At 39.6% G+C, this 26168-nt stretch overlaps 1 protein-coding gene across 1 annotated transcript; it reads right to left on the bottom strand.

Moving 5' to 3' along the window:
* Positions 1–1213: 1213 nt before the first annotated feature.
* Positions 1214–22633, bottom strand: LOC135075392 (metabotropic glutamate receptor 2-like). Its single transcript, XM_063969837.1, has 8 exons — positions 22514–22633; positions 15005–15171; positions 14428–14586; positions 10670–10832; positions 8948–9161; positions 4520–4671; positions 3005–3113; positions 1214–2410 (listed from the first exon to the last, which is right to left on the bottom strand). The coding sequence occupies exons 2-8, from the start codon at positions 15139–15141 to the stop codon at positions 2166–2168; spliced, it is 1179 nt and encodes a 392-aa protein (XP_063825907.1). The 5' UTR covers positions 15142–15171; positions 22514–22633; the 3' UTR covers positions 1214–2165.
* Positions 22634–26168: the final 3535 nt, after the last annotated feature.

Here is a 26168-nt window from a genome sequence, read left to right as displayed (position 1 = left end):
TGTTTTTGGGGTGAATAAGGAACATAAAATTAAAAATTTGTTGTGGGTAGAGTAAGGAACAAAATTGGGTTGAGTAAGGAAAAAATAATGAGTGGGTTGAGTTGTCGTGGGTCGAATACGGAATAACCCTAAAAGGGGTTTAAAAGGTATGAATGAAGACATTGTATTAAAATAAGTACTTTTTTATCCTAAGTAGGTATATTTAAAATGTTATTTTTACAAAGGTAAAATAACACTAATACTTACCTACATACGTACCTCATTACAAATACCTAAGTAGATTAATTCTATTTTTTCACTAGACAGCATAGCAACCCTAGCAGCGTAAGAAGAGTTCAGAGGCACGCGATAGAAAGAGACAAAACTTGTAGGTGAATAAAATTGTAGGTACGTAGTGCTGTGCGAGCTGAATTCCACTGTATCGCGTCGTAGCAAGACTCGCATTTATTTAAATCGTCTTGCGGAGTAATCCTTCTGTACCTGTACTATTACTTATTCTGTGTCAGAGCCCCGATTACGGTAATTTTTAACGTCTCCAATCCAGACACGCTTCTCGATTCTGCGATACGATTGGTCGTTCAACAGCGTACGTCAGCTGTTTTGACCAATCATATCGCAGAATCGAGAAGCTTGTCTGGATTGGAAACGTTAAAAGTTACCGTAATCGGGGCTCAGAGTTCCTGCTGGAGGCTGGAATGTTATTGTGACGTTTATTCAAATGTACAATGTACTTTACTTGCCTACCTAAGAATATCTTTTAACTAATCACCATGGCTTTGTTTAGTTAAGGGTGTGAGTACCTAAGTACCTACTTAAATTAGTGTCTTGTAAAATTACTTCCAACTATAGTCTGGTCCGTGAGCACATAGAATTTTGTTCAATGACCCCAAGCTACCCATCCTTATTGCTCGCGCGTAATTATGTTGCTATCGCGCTCGCACACTCACTGCGGGTGCCAGTCGCACAGTCGCGACAGCAATATAATTACGCGCGAGCGATAAGGATGGGTAGCTAGGGGTCATTAGACAAAATTCTACGTGCTCACGGACCGAGCTTTAAAATAGCTCAATATTCTACTGCCTTGTAGGCTTAATTTACGAATTGTTTAATTTTGTTTTACATAATGTTTTAATATTATAAGTTTAAGGAATATAAAACTTGGGATGAAAGTATTTATGAAAACACTTGAAACATCAAAACAGTTTATTTCCGTATATATTAATTATATAATATTATCTAGTCACGTGTGCACATACACAGGGCGAGCAAAAGACGGTAGTGGCAACATCGACGCGATATTACTTAGAAAGCGATACATTATTAGTGATTTATACAAAAACGTGCTTTCTTTACATCTTAAAGTATCGATCAGAATATTTTACATTATTCATTAATTTATCAGAATACAAAGTAGGAAGACTACGAATAAATCCCAAAACTCACGTCAAAGTCCATGCATCACCGTTATTTTCAAGTGTTATTTGACAATTTAAATGATTTCCTATTGCTAAATCTATTTTTTTATTAGAATATCAGTCAAAATACTAAAAAGCGTTTGTTTCTACGATAAGTTTATTATACATCTGCTTTTCATTTTGAAGCGTAAGTACTGAGTTAAACCTTAATTAATACGCTGCTGCTACCGCCCTGGCTCAGAGCTACACCCTGTATATGCAGCGATAGTCATCTTCAACTTAGCTTAAATATTTGATATACCAAACTTAACCTTAACAGTAGGTACATTAAATACATCGTTTATGTACAATACACATCACTATTTGTCTTTGGTTGGATATTTACATTTTTCCCGCATTTATATACAAAGTGACTAGCATACTAAATATCGGTGCGAAAGTGATTTTAAACAGTTTTATGTACAAAAAAGTTAGATGGAAGATGTCAAAAGCGGCCTCTTTACAAAGCGTTACGTTTTAAAATATTGTATAAGGATAGGTATTGTTATAAATATTATAATTCGATTGAAAATTTCTAATATCCGTAGATAAATAATAATACACTAGTAAGTCCGTATCACTGATTGTTTACACTACAACTGGTTTCCGTTCTTTCATTTTACAAGAACAGCTTTTCTTTTTCATTTTCAAACTATTGTTATTTTTGGCGTTTTTGAACACCTCGTTGAGTGACTTCGAGGAATGTCGTTGCTATAAAGTTTCAGCCTTTTCATTTATTCCACACACAGTATTCACTTTGTTGTTAGTTGTTGTTTGCTTGTCGTTGGTGTTGTTGTTGACTTTGATGTTGTTGCACTGGATTCTTTCCTCGTCTTTGGTGAGTTTTGCTTCTTCTTTATCTTTGTTATCACTGAGCAGTTGGATCGTCTGCCCGTTAGTGAGTTTGTTGAAGTCAGCTTGCTCTGTCTGGGTTTCTTTGTCGGCAAACGTCGTTTCTGTGGAAGATAAAAAGAGAATGAAGAAATATCCACACGATAAGAAAGGGTTTACGAGTAAATTAAAATTTCCCTTCAGACTTGGTCACAGCCTAAGGCTCGGTTTCCACCAAGGCTGAGCGGAGCTGAGAAATGCTTAGAATAACCAATCAGATTCTACTCTCTAATAATGAATGAATGGAGAGTGAAATCTGATTGGTTATTCAAAACATTTCGCTGCTCCGCGCTGTCATGGTAGAAACTTTATGAAACAAGTTGGATAAGCATCTTGGCTCAATAATATTTTTTACTGACTGTCATAGCCCGCAGAATCGCTAAAATCAAGTGGCAGTGGGCGGGGCACATAGCTCGTTCGATGGCCGCTTAGGCAGGAAAGTTCTTGAGTGGCGACCACGAACCGGAAGACAGCGTGGGCAGGCCTCCAACTAGGTGGACCGACGATCTGTTGAAGGTCGCGGGAGGTGCCTGGATGCGGGCGGCGCAGGACCGGTCTTTGTGGAAATCCTTGGGGGAGCCTTTGTCCAGCAGTGGACGTCTTTCGGCTGAAACGAACAAACGAACGAACGAATATGTTTTACTGAAGGGTCAACTTACTCTTCAAAGCGGGCGGCGCGGCGTGCGCGGGCGCCGGCTTGCGGCTGTAGCGCACCGGCATTATGCTCTGGCGCACGTTGCGCTCCGGCCGGATCAGGATTATGTACAGCTGGGGGAAAATAACCTTAATTTAGTTTCATTAGGGTATATTTTTACTAATTTTATCAGCTAAGATGCAGTAATAAACTAGACTACGGCAGCCATAGTTACATCGTGAATCCGGAACAGCTAGAAGTCTGGTCTGTTACGTAAACCAATCTACCTGGGAGAGGACGGATACATGAGGGTCACTTTGGCGGGGAGCGATATAAGTTATCATCAGATCGTCGGGTTATGTTGATGGCTAGCAATGGTACAATAAGTAAAAGGCCACAAACATTAGGTACCCATACTATCTTTTCGTAGGTCAAATACAGGGTGGCCCAGAAGAAAGTTCACTTTTGAAAATTCAAGGAAACGAAAACTGTACATTTTTATAGAACTTTTACTATTGCAATTTAAAGGAAATTTAATGCAATTTATTTTTAAATTTAACTTTATTTAATTACATCGCCCAGGAGATTTCCTTGACGCTTACAACATTCGATCAACATACATCAAAATCTTGAAATGCGTTCGTTAGAATTTACCTCGAAACCTATTTTCAATTTTTTTCCGAATGCTTAGCTTCAGTTGCTGCATGGTTGTTGGATTATAAAAGTACACTCTATTCTTAATGTAACACCACAAAAAAGAATTTTCTGGAATGAGATCAGGGCTTCCTGGGGGCCAGGAGATGTCACCCCTGCCTGAAATTATTTTTTTGTGGGAACATGTCTCTTACCATCTAAATGCTCTCATTTGAAGTGTGACACGTAGCCCCATCTTGATGAAACCAAGTGCTCCGGTCATAACCTTGCGAATCTTGCAGCTTTGAAATCAAAAAGCTTTTCAGCCTACCAGTATAGCGCTCTCGAAAATTAATCATCCTTTCAATGCAACAAACCAATTAAGCAGGGGTGAAATCTCACTGCCTCTAAGAAGCGCTAATCTCATTCCAGCAGACTTCTTTTTGTGGGGTTACCTTATAAGCAGAGTATACTCTAATAATCCAAAAACTCTGCAGCATTCATCCATCCTGAATCCATTTCGAGGTAACTCTAACGAAAGTTTTCCAAAATTTTGATGTACTTTGACCGAATGTTGTAAACGTCAAGGGAATCACATGTACGATAAAATTTATGAAATAAAGTAAATTTTAAAATAAATTGCACTAAATTTCCTTTAAATTGCAATAGTTAAACTTCTACAAAAATGAACAGTTTCCGTTTCCTTGAATTTTCAAAAGTGAACTTTCTTCTGGGCCACCCTGTATAAGACCAACCTATCTTGGTCGACGATACCGAAGGGGAGATGTGGTGGACGCAAATCTTCGCGAGCTTGAAGCTTGAAACCACACAAGACCGAAACAAGTTGTGACATCTCCTATCGAAGGCCAACATAAACTTTGAGTCGCTGAGCCATCGGAGTAATTACCTTAGGAGAGAACAGGCAGACGAGGGTCACGCTGGCACTGAGCGAGATGGTGACCGCCATGCTGGTGACACGCAGCGGCACGTGGCTGGCGGTGCCAAAGTAGAGAGGCACGAACGCCAGCCAGATCACGCACGTCGTATACATCGTGAACCCTGGATAGAGACAAAAGTTAGTGTGGATAATATAGAAGTCCTGGTGGTGCTGAAAGTGATTCTGGTAAAGATCTGAGACGTTTATGAGAGATGGTGTACGCTGAGGATACTGGAACTTACTCGTAGGACAAGGATATGGTTATATCTAGCTAAGCTAAGCTAAGTTCAAAACTGCAGTTCATAAGCAGCTTACGAACAAGCTCTAAAATGCCGATAGTAATAAATAAATAATGAAAAAGTCATAAAACTTATCGTGTTAAACTTAGCATCTTTTTACCACCATTACGAGCGTCCATGTAAACCAACCGTAACACCTCATCACACACACTATGACACTTTACCATACACTACACACTTGCAATACACTGACCATGCGATAATGCTTGTTTAATTTACTTTAATCTAATTTAGTCTAATTTAATTTATAATAATTTCTTTTCACATTTATAAAGTTTATGTAAATACATAATTATTATTTGATTAGTGACTCGGAAATTCACACCCAGTTCACATGTAATTTGCTTACTTAGTTTTGAATTGTTTTAGTGTTCACCTACCTACCCACGTTAACTTATTTAAAAATGTTTTAGTAATAGAATGTGTTTCTTTAATTGGCTTATGTTCAAGTTGTATCTTCCTGCACATTTATGTAAAATTTAATGCTGTTGAAACATTGTTAAACAAATAAAATAAAATAAAAATAAAATATCATAACGAAACAATTATTTCTGAGAACCTTGATAATTATGAAATGTTCATGGCAAATTAAATAAAGTGTTCTACAATTTTATTATTATTTTCTCGATTTGATATAAATAAATAACTACCTACTGTGTGACGATAGCCATTCTGCGATTTCATCACGCTAGTCTTTCTTGTTCGATTATTATAAGGTATAAGTACCTTTTTTATGGTTTTAAAGGTTGTACAAACATACGACCAATTAAAAATAAATTGTATTGTTTGTACCTACTCTATGATTTCACTACTACGTACCTACCTAACTTCAAAAAACTCTTATTTGCCTTTACTGTATGGTTGCATTTGGCTGCCTACTTCGTGAATGCCTGTTTTAGATAGAAAAATAAACTGGCAACAGTCTTACAGCATTGAAAAGCCTTGCACGTAGAGGCGTGTCTATTCAAGGGAACCTATAGCTTTTACACACCATGGGTTTTGGAGCTTTTGGTAAAAATACGGGATACGAGAGTTATTCCCAACGAAAAAACTTTGTTTGTTTAAAATTGCATGAAACTCCTACAGGGAAAATATAAAGAAGTAAAGTAAGTTAAACTTCTTTGTTATTAATAGATTCAGGCCCATATAAGTAAACTTCCAGAAATAGCGAGTAAATATTATATAAATTATCTCGGATTCAATCTTTGTATTTGACAAACCGGGGGCGCCTGCAAAGGGGCTCTAATGAAACACGAGTTTAATCTTCGCTCTTCACTTTAAACAAACTAAGTTCAAAATAACATTTGCTCCGTACACATTCGACTCACCGAGGACTAGAGACAAACGTCTCAAAGCAAACACAATTAACTTTCTATCACGTCGTCAAACACGAAATAATGAGATAGCGATTATCCAAGTCACTATTCATAATGGCCATGCAGATAGAAACTCCACTGTAAAAGAAAATCGTTCAATGTGAACAAAGCACAATTTTCTTATTTTTGAACTTTTTAAATATTTAAATAGTATGTAAAAATGGTGCACCAATAAAGTGGACTGACGACCTCATAAAGGTAGCGGAAAGGCGCAGGATGCAGGCCGCCACCAACCGGCTATTGCTGCATTGTGGAAATCATTGGTGGAGGCCTATGTTCAGCAGTGGACGTTCTATGGCTGAAATGATGACGATAATCATGAAAAAAATATTTTCAAGTGAAAACAAAAACACTGTATGAAGTCGACAGGTTGTTAGTGTTCTCAACCTCTTAATTTTAAAACTCTTTCCTTGGAAAAATCTGTGAAAAGATCGTTCAAAGGGTGCAAATATTAGGATGGGTTGCACCATCTTACTTTGACTTTAACAAAGGTCAAAAGTCTGTCGAAATACATAAAAAAAACACCGGTTATTACGGTAAGTAAGATGGTGCAACTCGGCCTTAATGTAGTTACTATCGCAGTACTTTGAAACAGGGCTGTCGATGAGTCTACCGTTCTACATGCAGTTAGACAGCTATGCGGTAACTGATGTTTGTGTTGACATATCGCCTCATATTTGCACAGTTGAGGTACGGTTTACGTAGGTAGTCTCATCGCAAATTCTCTGGCTAAACTCACTAATGCATTAAGAAACGTTTCAGCCACTGGGACGCATTTCAGCTCTTGTTAATCGCCTTTATCTGAGCTTAGGGACTGACAAAAGGCCTTTTAAATGCTTCAAGCACTTAGAATTGATTTATACACGGACCTGACTTTTATCTTATCTTTTTATTAAATAAGTCGTTGAAATATCTAGCTAGAGGGAGAAATAAGTTGAATGGATTGGGTAGAATGAAATATGACCCTGTATTATGTTTAGAAAAACTTTATTACGTTATTTATAAAAAGAAAAGTAAATTGAATAGAGGATTTGCTTAAGAGACTCGGGTTTGAAGGGCAAAGAGAGGAGAAAGATATATGTGCCCGAGGCTATGATGCTGTACATCGGGATTTACATTTAATAGCTATACTTAGTTTCGCTCAGGACTGTGGTTATATCTGACTAAGAAATAGGATAAGCTTTGCGCTAAATGGATGACTTTAGCCGACTCAAGTTCGCTTGAATAAGCAATATTTCGTCTGTCAGTGATAGATTCCCGTAATATATGGGCACATTTGCCCTGGTAGCACAAATTCAAGCTGAAGTGTTAACAGCTTGAATTTGTGCCTTCTCACTGAAAGGGTTGTCAATTTATGAGCGTAATATTTTTGACTAGTAGCTGAACATACAAGGTAGCCCAGGCGTAAGGGATCGCCTGAATTATTCTAAATATTCATGAAAAAATATCGAGAAAAAACCTGAGGTCTAATGTATTATTTTTCAAGTAATTCAATTTTCTATGAAAAAAGGTATCTAGGTATTTATAAAACTTTTTCCAAGAAAACAGTGTTTTTGAAACGAGTAGGTTCACAACAACAGTCAGCACCAGCGAGGTTCAAATACACCGATGGGCTAAATTGTCACTCACCAATATGCTTGCTCTCGTTGAAAGCCTCCGGTATCTTCCTAGTGAGCACGGCGTACACGGTGCACACGAGGATGAGCACAATGCTAATTCAGCCGAAAGACGTCCACTGCTGGACAAAGGCCTCCCCCAAGGTTTTTCACAAAGACTGGTCCTGCGCCGCTCGCATCGAGGCACCTCCTGCGACCTTCGCCAGATCGTCGGTCCAAAACTAACTCAAAGGTGACTGACTGACTGACATAGTGATCTATCAACGCACAGCCCAAACCTAGCAGTGACTTTAAGATTTCTTGCAACAGGGAGAACACATGAGTGTCTTAAATATTCACCACCATTCACTGCCACAGAGCACAGACTATAGGAGACTGAGAGAAAACTGTGCATGCAAGCATGAGCGGGCGCACACACGCTTGGTTATGCATGTGCACAAACATAACCGAGCGGCAAAAATATCTTTTTTGATATTCGTTAGGTTGCATGTAATTGTACACGCACCAATAACATACACGCTAGGGTTTGCATGTCGGTTAAGCATGTACGGTCAAAACCATAATACAAACCCTAACGTGTATGGCCACCATTATGGTGGCCATACACGTTAGGGTTTGCATGATGGTTACGACCGTACATGCTTAACCGACAGGTATAACCGAGTTATCTAGAGCACATACACGTTAGGATTTGCATGTACAATCTAAATTTATTTAACTCAAAGGTGACTGACTGACTGACATAGTGATCTATCAACGCACAGCCCAAACCTAGCAGTAACATTAAGATTTCTTGCAACAAGGAGAACACATGAGTGTCTTAAATATTCACCACCATTCACTGCCACAGACTATTATAGGAGACTGAGAGAAAACTGTACATGCCAGCATGAGCGGGCGCACACACGCTCGGTTATGCATGTGCGCAAACATAACCGAGCGGCAAAAATATCTTTTTTGATATTCGTTAGGTTGCATGTACACGCACCAATAACTGTACAGTTTTATAACATACACACTAGGGTTTGCATGTCGGTTAAGCATGTACGGTCAAAACCGTCATGCAAACCCTAACGTGTATGGCCACCATTAGGGCCATTCACTCACCAATATGCTTGCTCTCGTTGAAAGCCTCCGGTATCTTCCTGGTCAGCACGGCGTACACGGTGCACACGAGGATGAGCACGATGGGGTAGAAGAAGGCGATCATGTAGGACGCGTCCACGTACGAGTCGCACACCAGCATGTTGTCTTCCCTGGTCGGGTAGTGGAACATCGCGCGCGCGGGCGCCACTATCATCCACACCACTACTATTAGCACCTGGAGACAAGGACGAGTATTAATTTCAGTTACATCTTCTTCTTCATCTTCTTTTCAGCCAAATGACGTCCACTGCTGGACAAAGGCCTCCCCCAAGGTTTTCCACAATGAACGGTCCTGCGCTGCCCGCATCCAGGCTCTTCCCGCGACCTTTACCAGATCGTCGGTCCACCTAGTAGGAGGCCTGCCCACGCTACGTCTTCCAGCCCGTGGTCGCCACTCGAGAACTTTCCTGCCCCAACGGCCATCGTCTCTACGAGCTATGTGCCCCGCCCACTGCCACTTGATTTTAGCAATTCTGCGAGCTATGTCGGTTACTTTGGTTCTCTTGCGGATCTCCTCATTTCTGATTCGATCACGCAGGGAAACTCCGAGCATAGCCCGCTCCATCGTCCTTTGGGTGACCTTGAGCCTTCTTATGAGGCCCATAGCACAGAATAATAATAAGAACTACGTACAGAAGTTTTACTTCGCGAAGGTATTTAAAAAAATGTATGCTCAATGTCATTAACAATATGGTGTAATTTAGCCTGTCTCAAGAGTCAAGCACCATTTTGTTGACAAACGTCAGTGATCGGCACTGCGCCGAAGCTATAGGGCTGACTTCGGTAAAATGATGTGACGTGAGGTGCCAAACTGCGGAAAATGGCGGAGGAAATACATGATTTAGCATGAATTATCATGAATAATATTAACTAATTATTTACCTCTCAGTGTCTTAAGGCAACTTAAAAAAGTACATTCTGTGTTTTTATTATTATTTAGCCAGTTAAATACTGCATAGTATTTTAGTACACCATTTTCTTTATTTTCTTTCATCATACACAAGAATACGCGTGCGTGAGTCAATGTTCGCTCGTATGTGAGGCCTTGTCGAATAGTATCTTGTAGGTGGGCCATCGTGCGTGTTTTGTTTTCGATGTAAACTCGCGGAGATGAACAGGCCTGCCCATAGTTACATCTAGATCACTACTATTAGTAGCACTTGGCGACAAAGACGAGTAATTAGGTACATTTAGATCATTAGTATTAGTAGCTCTGTGTGCTAGTCTCTAGATTAGGACGAGTGTAGGTTAATTTGTTGTAAGGAGACGTAAGATCGTCTTACGTCGCTAAGTGGAAAATGTGCGAAAATATTTAAAAATATTTTTTTTCTTTCTTTCCTTCAAAATATAAACACCGAAACGTTAACATTAAACTATTTCACATTGTGAACCAGCTCACGTGGATAGAGAATGTCTTTATCGTGTGGCTACAGGAAGATAGAGATAACTTCTTCGCATTTATTTGTAAAGATTCGCTGAAATAGGTAATCGTATAAACTGCATATTATGCAAGTCAACGCAAAATAAAACTTATGTCTGAATTGGCTGTTAGAGTCGGGCAGTCTGCTTTAAAACAGTAGCCGTGCAGTTGAGTCGATTAATTGGTTATTAGCATATTAACACCTTAATATTACAGAAATAATAAAAAATCTTCATTTGCATTTAGTATAATGGGCAACTCACCTGAATAGAAACTAGTGCAGCGCATATAGCAAGCTGCGAGCTGGGCGAGATCAGGATAGGCCGCTTGGCAGAGTGCTTGCTGGCGTTGAAGATCCGGGATATCCTGTTGGTCTTCGTCAGGAGAGCAGCATACACTACGGTGAAGCAGAACCCTGTGCCGAACCTGTAGGGAGGAATCAATGTAGCAAAATATTGGACTTTCCTAGGCTATCAGAAATTATACGCTAGGTCGGTTAAGTACTGCTAAAGGGCAAAGGGCTTAAAGTTAAAGAGAGCGCTCTTGAACCTATAGGATTATTAAGAGAGTGACCTCTAGAAATGTATACAATTTTAACAAGTTGTTAGTTTAATTTAAAAAAGGGGAGAAATGAATATTATGAACTTTTTTTTCAGACAAATAAAAGCAATGATGTCGTCTCTAACAACAACCACCTACCTACCTACTTTCTACTTTCTTTTGACATAAATTTTAATTCCGTAGAAATTAATGAGAATTTTTGTTTCTAGGTACTTCTGACTCATCATCATCAAGGTAAGCTTGCACCTGCACCTGTCGTTCTTCATTTCCAAATTATTTGCACGCCAATAAAACTTCTCGCTCTGTATAATTTGTGCAAGACGTCGCGGTTCATAAGCGTTAGGTACAGACGACATCACATCAAGGTAAACACTGAGGTTTCTTATGTAGTTGTAATAGAGGCGAATTTACAATAAAAATGTATAGTTTGATGTGCTGTACTATACTGGTAGATCAAATTCATTTGGCACCTGGTGTCAGCAAACGAGATCTGTATGCATAATGCACGAACGTAAGTTGCCAAGTTAATTCAACACCAGTTTATTGATATAATTAAATTCAGGGTACATTTTTATATTATCACCAACATGATACACCGTCTGCTTGGTCTAGTGTAATGTACCACTTGTACAATATTGTTCGTTTGAATTTTGTACTACATCTCCAAATCCAAGCATCTATTGTTTTGGCTTTGATTTCTAGACATAATTAGTTTTTGTTTTGTCAGCTTTTGGGGCAACAAGCAACACCAATCTTGTCAGAAATAGTCCCTACATTATTCATGTGCCCTAAGAATATTCTTTTATCCATAATATTTGGCACGTGTAGGGACAAAAAAAGTATTACACCCGCAATTATCCGGCACAGAGCAGATGAAACGTGTAGTAATTAATCTCATTATGTCGCAGTGTGCTCTATTAATCCGTAACGAGGTCGCCCTTGAGATGACGCCGCCATTGTGCCGCCGAACGTGTGAGGAATGGACCTATTCAAAACCAAGGGCTATTATGGGATGGTTAAGGGTTACCACAAAGGTGTCGCCGCGTAGCTAAACAGAGAGAACAATACAGAATTTACTACTAGGAGTGATTGAAGATGATGATGATGTATGCGAGTCATTTCTACTAGTATTTAAGTATCTTAATCTGTAAGTCTAGATATTAGCACGTCACTACCTTGTATAATATACCACGCAATTTTGTATACCTATTCTTATAAGATACACCATACAAGAATGCATGGTAAATTCAGTGAACTGCTCCTGAATCAAATGTACCTACTACTGCTATTTCTATTTATTTATATTAACCGGCAGATAGTGGTGACTGAGTTTGTTGCGGCGTTTCTTCTCAGCACTTGCCAAATGTTGGTCTCGAAGCGCTGGTAGGGTAAAAAGATTATGAGACATGTAGAGGCTCCTTAAGAGCAAAATATTTGACGATTTGTAAGTACTTATTAGTCTAAACAAAGAAAGAAATTTTGACTTTGACTTTGATGGTGCTAGATGGACAGATCTTATTTCAGTCAGAATTTTTTCGCATCGACAACTGAAAGAATGAAATCTAGGCGTTAAGGAGCTTTAGGTATATAGATGACCCACGCTGAACTGTCCCACCAAACTCAATGACAGGGGGGCGCTACCATCGTTCAACTAAATGGTTTCCAACATGGCAAAAATCGGAACCAGCGATCCGGTATTGACGGTGGCGCCCCACTGTCAATGTCATCGATAGGACAGTCCAGTATTTTGGAACTATATCTGGGTGTGTGGAATACATTCCATCATTATCATCATTTTAGCCACAGCACGTATACTGCTGAACATAGGCCTTCCCCAATAATTTCTTCCAGTGCCTTCTTGCTACCTTTATGAGGTCATCGGTCCACCTTGGTGATACGTTTAAGTAGAGTCATTTCGTGTACTTGTTTATGTTTGCGCTAGATCAGATAGCGCCATGTCAGACTCTTTTCATGGATGGCTCCTAAAATCAATCTTAAATCATATTACCCTTTTGACAACTCACGATAGAAAATGAAAGTGAGACAATTCTGTTTTTTTTTGTCTTATTGTGGTCGCTAGACTAAGAGCTAAACTAAGCCTAAGTCGAGGCCTAAGCCTTATGGCGTAGATTGGAAACCGTCTGTCTGCATTAGGCTTTTAGGGCAGTGGAAATATACACGTTTGGGTTTTAAAGCTTTGATAAATAGCCACCTCTATATTCAATGGGTGCTATTGCGATTTCGGGATAGTGCTAAGTAGGTATGTGGCAACCTTAATCCGCACACGACGCGGGAGAACCATTAGGGGACGAATCCAGTTTCGATTATGTCTGTAATACATCATAGCCACGTGTTAGTTACGAAATCCAATCATTGGATTAATTATTAGAGGAAGGTCTACTTTATGGTCGTGTATATTCATAAAACTAAATGAAGCTGTGTATCCACTAGGCAACGTTAGATGCGCAACAAGTAATGTTTTACATGTTTGGCACCCTTACACAATAGCGTGCCGTTATGCGCTTTTTGGCACATGTAGAGCGTTACACGATACATAATATGTTGCAAGATACTGCTTAATCCTTCAAGGCCCGCGAATCTAGACACAATAGATAATCAATTGTTATGACATTAATTAATGCCGTCTGGGACTCAAGCGGTTAAAGATTCAACTATCTACAAAATCTAATACATAATTTAATTCACGACGGCTAAAACTATTTCATTCAGGTCTATGGATGTTGTCGTACACTGTTATACAGCGTATGCCAAAGAGATCCAGATCAGACCTAAGCAGAAATTAGATAGTGCCCTCTCATACTCATAGGTGCCAAAACTTCTTATAGCACCTTATAGCAAACTTATGAAGAAGCGTAAAACACACGCACATTGTTTACGATATCTATCCTAATCTGTAGTTAGACCCTTGTTCTTGTAAGTATTCAGTTTCTTCAGGTTTTTGTTACTTTGCCTGAGATTTTATTACTATACTCATCGTACTCCGTTTACTACGAAGGATATTTGTTTTTATAGCCCATATAAGGGAATAGGGGAGATTTTTCGGTGGAGTTGCGGCAGTTAATCAAATCCTTTGTGTGCAAGGCTCGGATGGATTTAGTGGGATTTTGTTCGTTCTAATTAAAAGACAGGAATCTTGGAGGCGTCCTTAGTAGCAATCAATTTTGTTACTGATCAAATGAGTTGTTTAGGGAATAAGTGGAAGTGTACTTTTCGTCATGTCAGTTTATTGAATAGTTATATTGTCATGGTATCCATAAACGTTTTCGTAGTTCAACGATTAAAGATTTAAATGTTCTGCATTTGGAGATTCTCGATCTAGAAGAGGACATAGCGAACCGTTATCCGTAATTTCGAGGAGAAAACAGTTCCTAAGTAGCAACAGCACCTAACCTAGACCTGGATTTTTGAACAGCATAGAAGAAAGTTAGATCGGACTTACCGCTGTATAGAACACAAGATGTCAGTCGGCCTGAAGACCAGCGCGAAGGTGACGAGGTAGCACATGAGGATCCCGGCGAGCAGGACGTAAGATAGCTCCCTCCCGCTCGCTCTCACGACTGGTGTAGAGCTGTGTCGCACCCACACGCCACAAACGAACCTGGATCGAAAGAATGTGTTTTAATTACTCTGGGGTGGAAAATGGCGTAGACGATTTATTTAACTTCACTGACCTACGTACGCTAGTATCACTTTTGATCAAGCTCATTACTTGGATACTTGATGTGAGATGGTGATAAAGACTAAAAGCACTGCCAAGGAGTGGAATTACCTGCCAGTCTCCTGATAATACAACCCCAACACATTCATGGCACGCGTGAATAGGCAGCTTCTATGACAGCTCGCTATATCATCGATAGGATCTGCACCCCCGGGTGGGATTGTTATCAAGAGCAAGCTCACACTACATAAAAAGGCTGCTATGATACTCAAGGACCTCCTCCCTCATCACCGAGAAATCATCCCGATCGTGAGACCTAATGTTTAAAGCAATAAATGATCGAATATTGAGGACTTACGCAGTGATCAGAATCCCAACAGAAGAGAAGGACATGGCGCCGATAGCCCAGGCGGAGTCGGGCCTCAGGTAGGCCTCCGGAATGGGCCTGCAGTGCGTCCGCGTCGGGTCGGGCAGCGTCCCGCGGGGACACACCATGCAGGCTGTTTCCACGTAGGGCGATCGGATCTGAGGATCAAAGGCGTAAATGTAAAAAGGTCCTGTGAATATCATGAAGCAATATTTTTGTTCGATGAGACATTTTTGTTTTTTTTTTGCATTTTATTAAACGGACCATGATCTAGGACTCTAGGCATACCAGGATTTTAGACCAAGAAATTGCCAGTATAAGGCAGTAGGCGTAGCAGCCAAGATTATTCAGGGGAGGACAAAACAGACTTGGATGGTCGCAAACCACGCTCAGGAGTACTAATGTCGTTCAGGAATTTTATTTCTGACGACAGTGATTTTCTACCATTTACTTAGTCACTTTATAAGAAGACGTGTGTGTAAAGTAGCATATTTTACTATGGGTATATTTCATCCCCCGCCATTATCATGGTTATATCTCCCGCCATCTCTCTATTAGCAGACTGTCTGGTGCAGTCACATACGCCGTCTCCCACTGCTGATTTCACTTGATTGGTCCAGCGCATTGGTGACCTGCCACGCGATCAGGTTCCTTCGACTTTTCCTTGGACTTTTGGCATTGGATCATTATTAATAGTTCCGTAAACAGTCAAATATTTTTGTCTATAATACCCTTTCTAAAATACAAAAAAAGTCGCGAAATGTGCGCTGAGTGTAACAACCGAATAAGCGGGTAACAAAACGGACCGGCCCCAATGCTATCGAGTAATGGATGGACCGGGCCGGGCCTATGCATCAAATGTTGGTGTCGGTGACTTGCGTCATAGCTGAGCAGGGTTCAGTGACGCACTTTCTTCATGTTAATCTTAATCATAATAATTTTGGCCACACTGCCTACATGCATTTGCAATAAACTATTAAGTATGTGGGTACTGTGACTAATATCATATTTAGCTTGGTTTAGTACTAAGCCTAGGCGCGGACCACCGATTTTTAGTTGGCCAATAGTTAGGTCGGGCTTTTAATCAGTATGGAGATGTATGAAAGTGCGCACATTACACCGATTGGTACCGGCCGATTCTTCGAACAAATTAAAATCTGGCCCAACTATCGGCCAACTAAAAGTCGATGGTGAGAGATTTTCTCCCAGTATTTAGTACCGTTTTTAATCGTTAAGCAAAATAATTTATCACAGAAATCTTTTATTACACAGTTTTCTATTGTTTAACGACTAAAAAGGGTTGTAACGGTGAGTCCAGACTGTAACATACCAAGTTAACAAGTATGGACGACGTGTGCTACTAATAAGAGTCTCTGGGTTTAATTACATTGTTTACCACACTAATATTTGCACCCAGGGATCCAAGACCGTAAACTTTACTGAACAAATATTTACGTATTTATATGAAGTCCAAAGTCTACTCTATTTGTTTCCATTAGCCATATACATTTCGGTGAGCGATTGTTTCCTGCTCCGTTATTATTGGGGGTTTTGCTTTACGGGCCCAAGAGAAATATCAGCGAGGCCCTCGCTTTTTTCAATACCAAATATAAAGAGTGCAGACATCAAATATAGAGTAAAGAAAATAATACTCGTTCAAGTGAGAAGCATTAGGGATATCAAGCTTAAACTGTTGCACTTTAAGTCGTTGGGACATAATATGTGACTGCAAAAACATTATCCGTTGTGCTGTTTATAGTAGACATTAGATGTTATGGCAATGCACTGTATAGGATTAGAACTTCAGGCACATACCCTAATTAAATATTTTCAGTAGTGCAAGTACAGATCATCTATAGGTATCTTTCTTTATTAAAATTGCATTGTGCATTGTAAAATGTACGAACACACCGATGAATAACCGAACAAGTAGACCAACATGTCTATAAACTTACATAACTTACCTCTTGTTGTGGAAAATGACAGCAATATACCTTCCGGATATTGCTTACAATGTAAATTTACGGCTGCACAAAATATTCCAGATTCTGGAGTATGATATATCTCATAAATTGTCTGGTGGCACAAAGCCTTAATATTGTCCAGATATTTACTTGTACATTGCACAAACTGATACTTGAAAGAAAGCAATATGCCTAGAATGTTTAAAAAAGTACTAACAATAAATTATTACAGAAACTAATAAATTAGTACAAGAAAATAAGATAGTTCTTTTGTTGTGAAGAAATGTACAGTTTGCGTAACGGATCTACAGGTAAAACGGTTTTTATTGGATGAAAAAGAGCTGAAGAAGAAAAAGATAGAGATAATTTTAAAGCATCCCTATTACTAAATCAATCAAAAAACAATCTTAAGTATACCTAAACAAATCTTTAAAACTAATCTATACTAGATTAGAAGATAGTTCTGCTAACGACGACAATAATACTAATTTGCTTGCATAATATCCCTCGCAAAGTTTCCGCTAATATCTGAAAGTTTGGCTTTAGCGCTTTAGAACCGTCATGTTCTATCTAGTAATATTGGTTAAGATAGTCTGATTACCATGCCATAGTAGTTCTAGTCTCAAATGATGCTATTAAAGATAAAGACATTGAACAACTTTGAAATCAAACGTGCATCGACACTGCGAATTTTCGATTTGTTGCTGTCTTAAAACTGACTTATACGAACATGTAACTTCAGGAAACTCATTAAAAGCTAAAGCATTAAAATGCCCGTGTTTTTTTAGAGATCTCAACCCGTTTGGTCAGCGTGTGTAAATTAGAAAGGGTTAGGCCCGCCATACACGGACAGCTCGAGCAGTTAGTCAGTGATCAACATACACGGACCACTCTTGTAGTCAAGAGTCAACAGCTTGAAGCTGCCAGTTGCAACTGCTCGAGCGGTTCGTGTATGTGTGTCCATAGAACTGCAGTTCACTGTGCAGTCGCAGCTTGAAGCTGTCGACCCTGACTGCTTCAAGCGGTCCGTGTATTGCCGGCCTTACTCTTGCATTAGTTTGGAGACTAAACGACATTACAATGTTCCAAAACTTTTTTTATACTGTCATGCCCTTTTTTGGCATCCCCAGAGTGAAAAAAAAGAGCTAGGTATTTATTTTACTTTGTTGAATGGCTACTAATGAGAACACGTGTTTGCTTTTCTGAGGATAGCTTCACTAAACGGGGCTCAAGTTTGGAAATCAAGTTTTGTTATGAGATTTGGTTGCCATTACAAAAAATCTTTCAACTTAATATAAATGATATTCATTACTAATGCCCTTTCCTATCTTTTGATTTATTGTATCCTTATATTGCACTTCTGCTTAGCCTTACTAATACTACTTGTAAATCGTGATTCCTTCCTCCACAGGACAGGCAATGCCTAGTGTGGAGGTTTGTCTGTTGTTTTGTACTACTTGATCTGGTAGTAAATATTTTCATTTTAATTTTCATATTGTTTTTAGGAAGAAATGAAGTAAAATACCATCCGATCGGTGCTTGAAATGTAGGTGTGCCTTGAAATTCCTCGCTGGAGCTCTGCAATATCAAATGCCAATAAAAATGCACCCTATTGCAGTCGTTTTGTCTTCATAACATTGAGCTTTGCAAGTTGAATTGCTTCTAACGTCTGCAAGTCTAATTCCAGGGATGCGCCGTGATATGGCCGTGGGTAGTCGGAAACAGAATTGTTTAATATCTAAACGATTTCCAACTAAGATTCTGTCTGGCGTTGTTAAAAGCTTTGCTTTCATGTCTCCTATAAGACAGCTAGCCAAATGGTGAGTTTACTAATCATCAGAAGGTATGAGTGATAAATGTTATTCCATCATGAAAAACTGATTTAATGATGACAGAACAGAGCCTAGGCTACAAAATAGAATGTCACGATGTGGGCCCAGGTCAAAAATTTATCTACCATCAACAGCACATCAGTCTATACTCTACAACTCCATGAGGTTTATGTGCTATTCTATTTTATACTTACATATTTATAGAGATACGAGTAGATTTAACACGTACATCGGACGTGTCAGATTTTTTATTTCACAATGTTTAAATGTATCAAAACTTGGAATAGCTTTTATATGGGGCCGAGTATACCGAGCTATCGTATGCATATCACGAGGCAGTGTAAGCGAGCGGAATGAAAGCACAATTGTCTCTGCGCCCGTCTTTAAGCTAAACCGTTTTATAAAGGCTTAGGGCGCGATTGCTGAATCCTAGTGATATGCCTTTTGATTTCGTATGCGATATCTACATTTTCCCTCGTCATCATAAGTATTTAATCCTTGATGGAACAGAGATAGATCGATTGATAGATTTTGATATATTTTTGAATCGGTTGTAACAAATTTTGTACCCATTTGATTGATTTGAAGTCTAGTCTAGGAACAGATAAAGTGCCTTACACCCGTATTCACAAACATTACTATGAGGTATTACAGTGCGCGTGGATGCATAGGGTGACACACGAACCAATCACAGCACTCTATTCAACGCTGTGCGTTCGATTTGCTGCTTCACTTAAGCAAGTATCGATTGTGAATACGGCTGTCAGTCACTAAGTGGTATTTTTTTTTATTGCCTGTGATTATTTAACTATTAAAATGGCATCGTAGAAAAATAATGTTGTGCACAAATGTCGAAAGCCATCCACCTAGTCGACCCCAAATCCTTACATTTTACGTTCCACTCATCCCCATTCGAGTTACGAGTAACATTGTATGAGATATGAGTCCAATCTAATTTGGCTTGACGCTGGCTTTACAGTCGTACACAAAGTAATACGAGGGTGGTCTGAAAAGTTTCCGACCTAACCTTGATACAAGATTTTTTTTCTTAAAATTTATTTTTATTTTTCTACATAGTCTCATCTACAGTAATTAGTCGGCGCCAAAACTCGGATTTATTGCGCCTTAACTGCGCCAACAGAGCATTGGAAATGTTCATTCGAACACGTCGTTGGTCTGACGTTAGCAAACGCGGCACCCAACGCGCGGACAGCTTTCTCATGCCTAAATCTTGATTTAATATGTGACAAACACCTTCTTTGGACATTTTCATTGCCTCTGCTATCTCTCTCACTTTAATTCGGCGGTCGTCTAACACCATTTGGTGAACTTTAGCGATGTTATCGTCAGTAGTTACAGTTTTTGGACGTCCCGAACGTTCATCATCTCCCAAGCTCTTACGGCCACGTTTAAATTCGGCTGCCCAAAATTTTACTGTGGTAAATGACGGTGAAGAGTCCCCGTACACAGAATCTAACTCATCTTTGATTTGCGTAGGGGTAGGCCTTTCAAAAACAAATATTTTATGACAGCTCGATACTCGATTTTTTCCATTTTCACAAAAATACTCACATCGACTCACTCAAACGACTTTCAAATAAAAACCGCGCGTCAAAAATGGCTGAAACTTTGAAGTGTTGCTGTCAAAAGATGCACAATTACATTCCCTGACTTTAATTGATGTGTGCTGCCATCTTCACGTTGAGGTCGGAAACTTTTCAGACCACCCTCGTATTTTATGTGGTGGAATGCATCAAAATTGTCTTATATTGTATGTTGTCTTTGTAGAGTGGAAGTTAATGCGTTTGTCTTTGAAAGGGGCACGAGCTAGAGGAACTATATTGTATCAAAGTAAATCTCGTTTAGATTTCGAAAGAGATCAGAAGTCATATTACTTAGCTATGTCGTTCATGTCTACTTTTCGTTTCAAAGGGATTTCAAATGGTTTTGTTTGAGTAATAAGTTTGTCATTATTGTCTCTCTCAAGTTTTCAATTCAATAGGTACATAGACCGGTGGGGATTTAGAAGTTTTCTAGAACAAAACGCCTGAACTGAGGAATGCGTGTATTGTTCATAAGTTATTGAAGCTTAAATTACTTATCATGAAATTCGAAATCACTTAGCAGCTTATCTTCAAAATTTGAAATGGAAATGTAACTACACTCAACATCAAATAAATCGCACCTTCCGTGGCGCGAACTTTAAAGATTTTCTTCTGACACAATCATGGTGCCCCAACAATATTGGTGTTATTTAAAAGCCCAATAAATAAACTTAAAGAAAAACACATTAAATTTTTTATAAACAAATAACAGCCTATCATAAATGTGACTTGAAAATAGGCCTCACTTGGGGTTCACTTATGGGACCAAGTAGACCAATTTTTGTGGTTATAAAACCAAATAATGATCTTACGTGTCCTTTTTAACAGATGGATAGCAATTAATCCCAATTTAACAGTTTTATAGCCACAAAAGTTGGCTCAAGCGCAACTACCTATTTTTTGAAGAAGTGACTCTGGATCCTTCTAAACACACATTTTTGGGGTAAAAACCTTTCCTTTAATGAAATTAAGTTTGGAACTAGGCTTTCAAATAGTACCAATGTTCTTGGGGAGGGGGGATGCATACGTTTGATGTGTTTGTCGCGGGAGGTGCGATTTATTTGATGCCGAGTGTATAAGAGAGTGAGGGGCAATGTATCGATTCGCGTTAAGAACCGTGCGACTAAGTACCTCAATACTCTTTGCCGTCTGGTCTCGGAGCGCATCTCGTTCAATTGCTCTCTCCAATATGAATGCACCCTAATACCCCAGCCGTTTGTCCTTATGACATTAAGCTTGCACGTTGAATGTTGCCAGACGATTGCAAAGTTCAGTCCCATTTGAACCAATGCCCGTGTAATGTCACAAATATACATTTATATTATAGAGCACCTTTGTGTTTAATATTTGTTTACGTAATGCTGGCCGTTCAGTCCCTTTTTAAGTAACTATGTATTTTGCAATGTTTGCCTCTGATAATTACTTTTTCACAACGTTTATCATGGTCGTATAAGAGCTGTCACAGAAATACTAATTTTAGTATTCCTACAAATTGAACCTGATCCATAACAAGTAAAAAGTTCCTTTTGATTCTTGTCAACCAAAATTTATGGAAAAGCCGATTCTTTCTCGTTTTTATATTCAGGAGAACTTTTCTGAAATCTTGGCTCCTGCCTTAAAGCAACCCTGTCTACAAAGAGTCAAACTGAAAAATTAGTTGCACAACTAAGCACTTGCTACCATGTGCTGACCACTGACTGGCTGAAGTTGTCAGCACAGCTGACATGGTACCCCCAAGTGGTCGTAGGGAAAGGAATATTTGAGGCGCGTAAACGAACTAAAGTCGCTGACATATCCCAACGGATTAGCAAGCTGAAGTGACAATGGGCAGGCAGGGCACATAGTACGCACTCGCAGAACTGACGGCCGATGGGGCAGCAAGGTTCTGGAGTGGAGGCCACGTACTGGAAAGCGCAGCGATAAGATAAAGGTAGCAGGAAGGCGCTGGATGCAGGCCGATACCAACCGTGCGATGTGGAAGTCATTGGGGGAGGCCTATGTTCAGCAGTGGACGTCCTATGGCTGAAATGATGATGTAGTGACCTGAAAAGAGCGCCTACATCCTAGAGGAATTAGAATTTGACTATGACGATGTGTTACCTCGTACTGCGTGCAGTTGAAGCAGTGCCAGCAGCAGCTCTCGCCCTCCACGTACTGCTTGGCCTGCCCGAGCTCGCACTCCGCGCTGCACACCGATTCTGGAGGCCTCCGTTCACCCCATTTGAACTGGATATCTGTACAAATAAATTGTGGTTAATTTTTCTAAGGAAATACTTAGATAAGACCTTGGAAACGGATCATCATTTCGCCACAGGACGTCCACTGCTGAACATAGGCCTCCCCCAATGATTTCCATATTGTGCGGTAGGAAAAGGATATTAGAGCTTAAAGCTGGAATTCGCTGCCTGCTGCTGTATTTCCTGAACACTATAATCCGGGCGTTTTCAAGGCGAGAGTGAATAGGCACTTACAGGGCAGACACAGTAGGCGCGCGAGTTCATGTCCATCCTGAGGAATGCGGTAGTGCTGTAACCTAACTAATTATGCTAATGTCGATATCGATAATTATTACCAATTAAGTAGGTCAACCTTATAGCTTATTCCATATTTTTTGCAACTTATAAGTAAGTATAAGTATAAGTAAATAAGTAAGTAAGTAAGGCCCCGATGGACATGAACTCGCGCGCCTACTGTATGTAGCATCCTAGACTGCATCTCACTTAACACCAGGTGCGATTGCGGTCAAATACCTGCCTTGTCTAGCATAAAAAAACAAGCTTTTTATTGCGGAAATGAATCTCGTGACATGCCTATCCGTCTTCTCATCTCATTTTATTCCAGTTGTTACAACCCGATTGAGTTAACTGCGCACCTGGGCAGTCGTGACGTCATAATCGATGTTCTGGTTCGGACGGGGCAAACGTGGGGAGGTGTGCTGGTAAGCTAGCGAGGTGCGCAGTTAGCTCGATATGTAGTTATACCACAGTTATACCTGTATTTGAATTCAAACTCTAACCCCCTTACTAATAAAACTTACATGCTCGTTGAACAGTGTTTTAAAGTGACGTCTGGAAATGTCATTTTAAAACAGTGTCCAACAACTGTGTAACTTTTTATTAGTAAGGGGGTTTATTCATAATCTTACCGTCTAAGTTGAGCTGCAGTTCGCCGTCCAGGTATTCCCCCACGTTGACCCAGCGGTAGACGCCATGGGCCACCTGCTTGAAGTGCAGGATGTTGTAGCGAGCTGGTCCATCACCGTTATCAAAGTGGAACTAGTTAGTCCTTGTGCAATTGAATTTAAACTCTAACTTCATAGCCATACCGTCTAAGTTCAGTTGTAGCTCGCCATCCAGGTATTCTCCCACATTGACCCAGCGGTAGACGCCATGGGCCACCTGCTTGAAATGCAGGATGTTGTAGCGAGCTGGTCCATCACCGTTATCAAAGTGGAACTAGTTAGTCCTTGTGCAATCGAATTTAAACCCTAACTTCATAGCCATACCGTCTAAGTTCAGTTGCAGCTCGCCATCCAGGTATTCCCCCACGTTGACCCAGCGGTAGACGCCATGGGCCACCTGCTTGAAATGCAGGATGTTGTAGCGAGCTGGTCCGTCACCGTTGTTATCGAAGTGAAACTCGTCGCCACTTAGACCTGGAAAAGAGTCATTGTCAGACGGCTGGTCTAGGTCATCCTTCTAGAGGGTATGGAAGTAATTAAATCTAGTTCATATTCCTCGACAGTTTATGGAAATCTAGAAGTAGTATTGCGTCTGTGGTCAGCTAGAGTTCCTTGTCCTTGATGGTGTATGTAAAACTAGAGCTAAGTAAGTACGTTTGCGGTCTGTAACAGAAGACTATCTGTATTATTTTTGTGAAGAGTATGAATATAACATCTCAGGTTTATTATTTGAGAAATGTTTAATCATTAGCATTGAGTTACTATTTGATATCGCTGGGCTATTTCCATCATCTTAGAGTCAGCCACCTAGCTAAAGAGTAACTCTTTCATCATTGTCCTGTCACTGGCTTTTATTCACATAAAGATCTTGAAACTTACCAGTGAAGTTGACTTTTCTCAAGTATTTGAGCAGATCGGAGCCACTGGCGGGCCGCATCGCGTCGCACAGGCCCGTCCTCCCTCCGCATACAGTTGCGTGCATGTCTCTGTAAACAACACGCTAAATGAGTTTCATGGGTCTGATTCGTAAAGACTTTAAAGACAGTATCCAAATAAAAAGAGTAGTAAACACAGGTTAAAAAAAGGTTTTTTCTCGGAATTGGTATGTGCTTGACTTCAATCTTAATGTTATGTTTATCAAGTTTTAAGATGGAGCGACTCACTAATTTTGCGTGTATTCGTATGTGTGATTTAGGGTATCGTAGATTATAATTTAATACTCGAATACCGGATAAAACGTATTTTACGAATTTTGAGCCGTGGAAAATCGAGGGACGAGCGAAAAGAAAAACAAATGAGCATTGAGCATCGGTTTTTTTCGTCGAGAAAAATTCAGTTTTTTCTTAGTGGCCAGTGTCGCGCAGCCAAGGAGGCCGTGTGTGGCCGCAAGCGTTATTGAGAAATGTAAGAGTAGGCGCACACCGTTGATTTTTAGTTGGCCGATAGTTGTGCCCGATTTCAAATTGTATGAAGAATCGGCCAAATCGAATCGGCGTAGTGTGCGCACTCCCATACATGCCCATACTGATCAACTGCCCGACTAAACTATCGGCCGACGAAAAATCAACGGTGTGCGCCTACTCTAATATTGGAATTTAAGACCGTGATGATAGTTTATAAATTAGCTTAGCCTTTGGCGCGTATTTAAATTTTGATAACTAATAATACCCCTAACAGAAATTGTTAAATTATAACATTGGTTTAACGTATCTATCCTTACTAGAACAGCCTCTATCACAACCTATGATTTACCATTTAAAATGATTAATAACAAGTCAGTGCCATTAATAATACGAATCTTTCAATTACCAGGGATTTAGCACGAACGCCGAAATTTGGCCGCGCAGATAAATTAATAATCTAACATCATCCGTATAGTTATACGTCGGGTACATTTTAATTAATGAAAATCCTCTGGCAAAGCACGCGAAGATCAGTCAGTGAACTAACGACGTATAATCACAGAATAATAATAAGTACTACTATAATCTCAAAGGGTTAATCGTGTATGTGTTACGGTGAATGTGATAAATTGGAAATTATGAATAATCGCCGGTTATTATGAATAATTACCGACAGGTGAGGTAAAAGTGATAAATTAATCACATTTATCAGTGATTATTTCATAATGTAACCTTAATACTAACAAATATAAAAGAGAACACCGGCTCGTGTACAGCGCTCATGTACAGCCTTACATTTTGAAAATGATCTCATATTAATCACATTTACCAAATCATGAGGTAATTATTCATAATAACCGGCGATTATTCATAATTTTCACATTTATCATATTTACCGTAACATATGTACCTACTACTAAAGATTATAAAGTGAACTGAAACTCTTCTAGGATTTTGTCAATTTCACTCGTGTAATACTCGTATTGAATAGATGAATAATACGCGATTGTCAGTCTGATTGCGCTATATCAAACAACTACGGCGGCTCATCTGACACTAGGGCGTATATTCTCAATAAATTGAGACCTAAGAAGGATTGATGTTATGGTTTTCTCACTTTGCGAATAGCGTTATTTGTTCCAAATGTATTTTCATAAATTAATATCCACAT

Source organism: Ostrinia nubilalis, chromosome 10 (genome assembly GCF_963855985.1).
Source record: "Ostrinia nubilalis chromosome 10, ilOstNubi1.1, whole genome shotgun sequence".
In the NCBI taxonomy this organism is placed as follows: domain Eukaryota; kingdom Metazoa; phylum Arthropoda; class Insecta; order Lepidoptera; family Crambidae; genus Ostrinia; species Ostrinia nubilalis.
The sequence above is the reverse complement of the archived record's forward strand: the minus strand, read 5'-3'. Positions and strand labels throughout refer to the sequence as shown.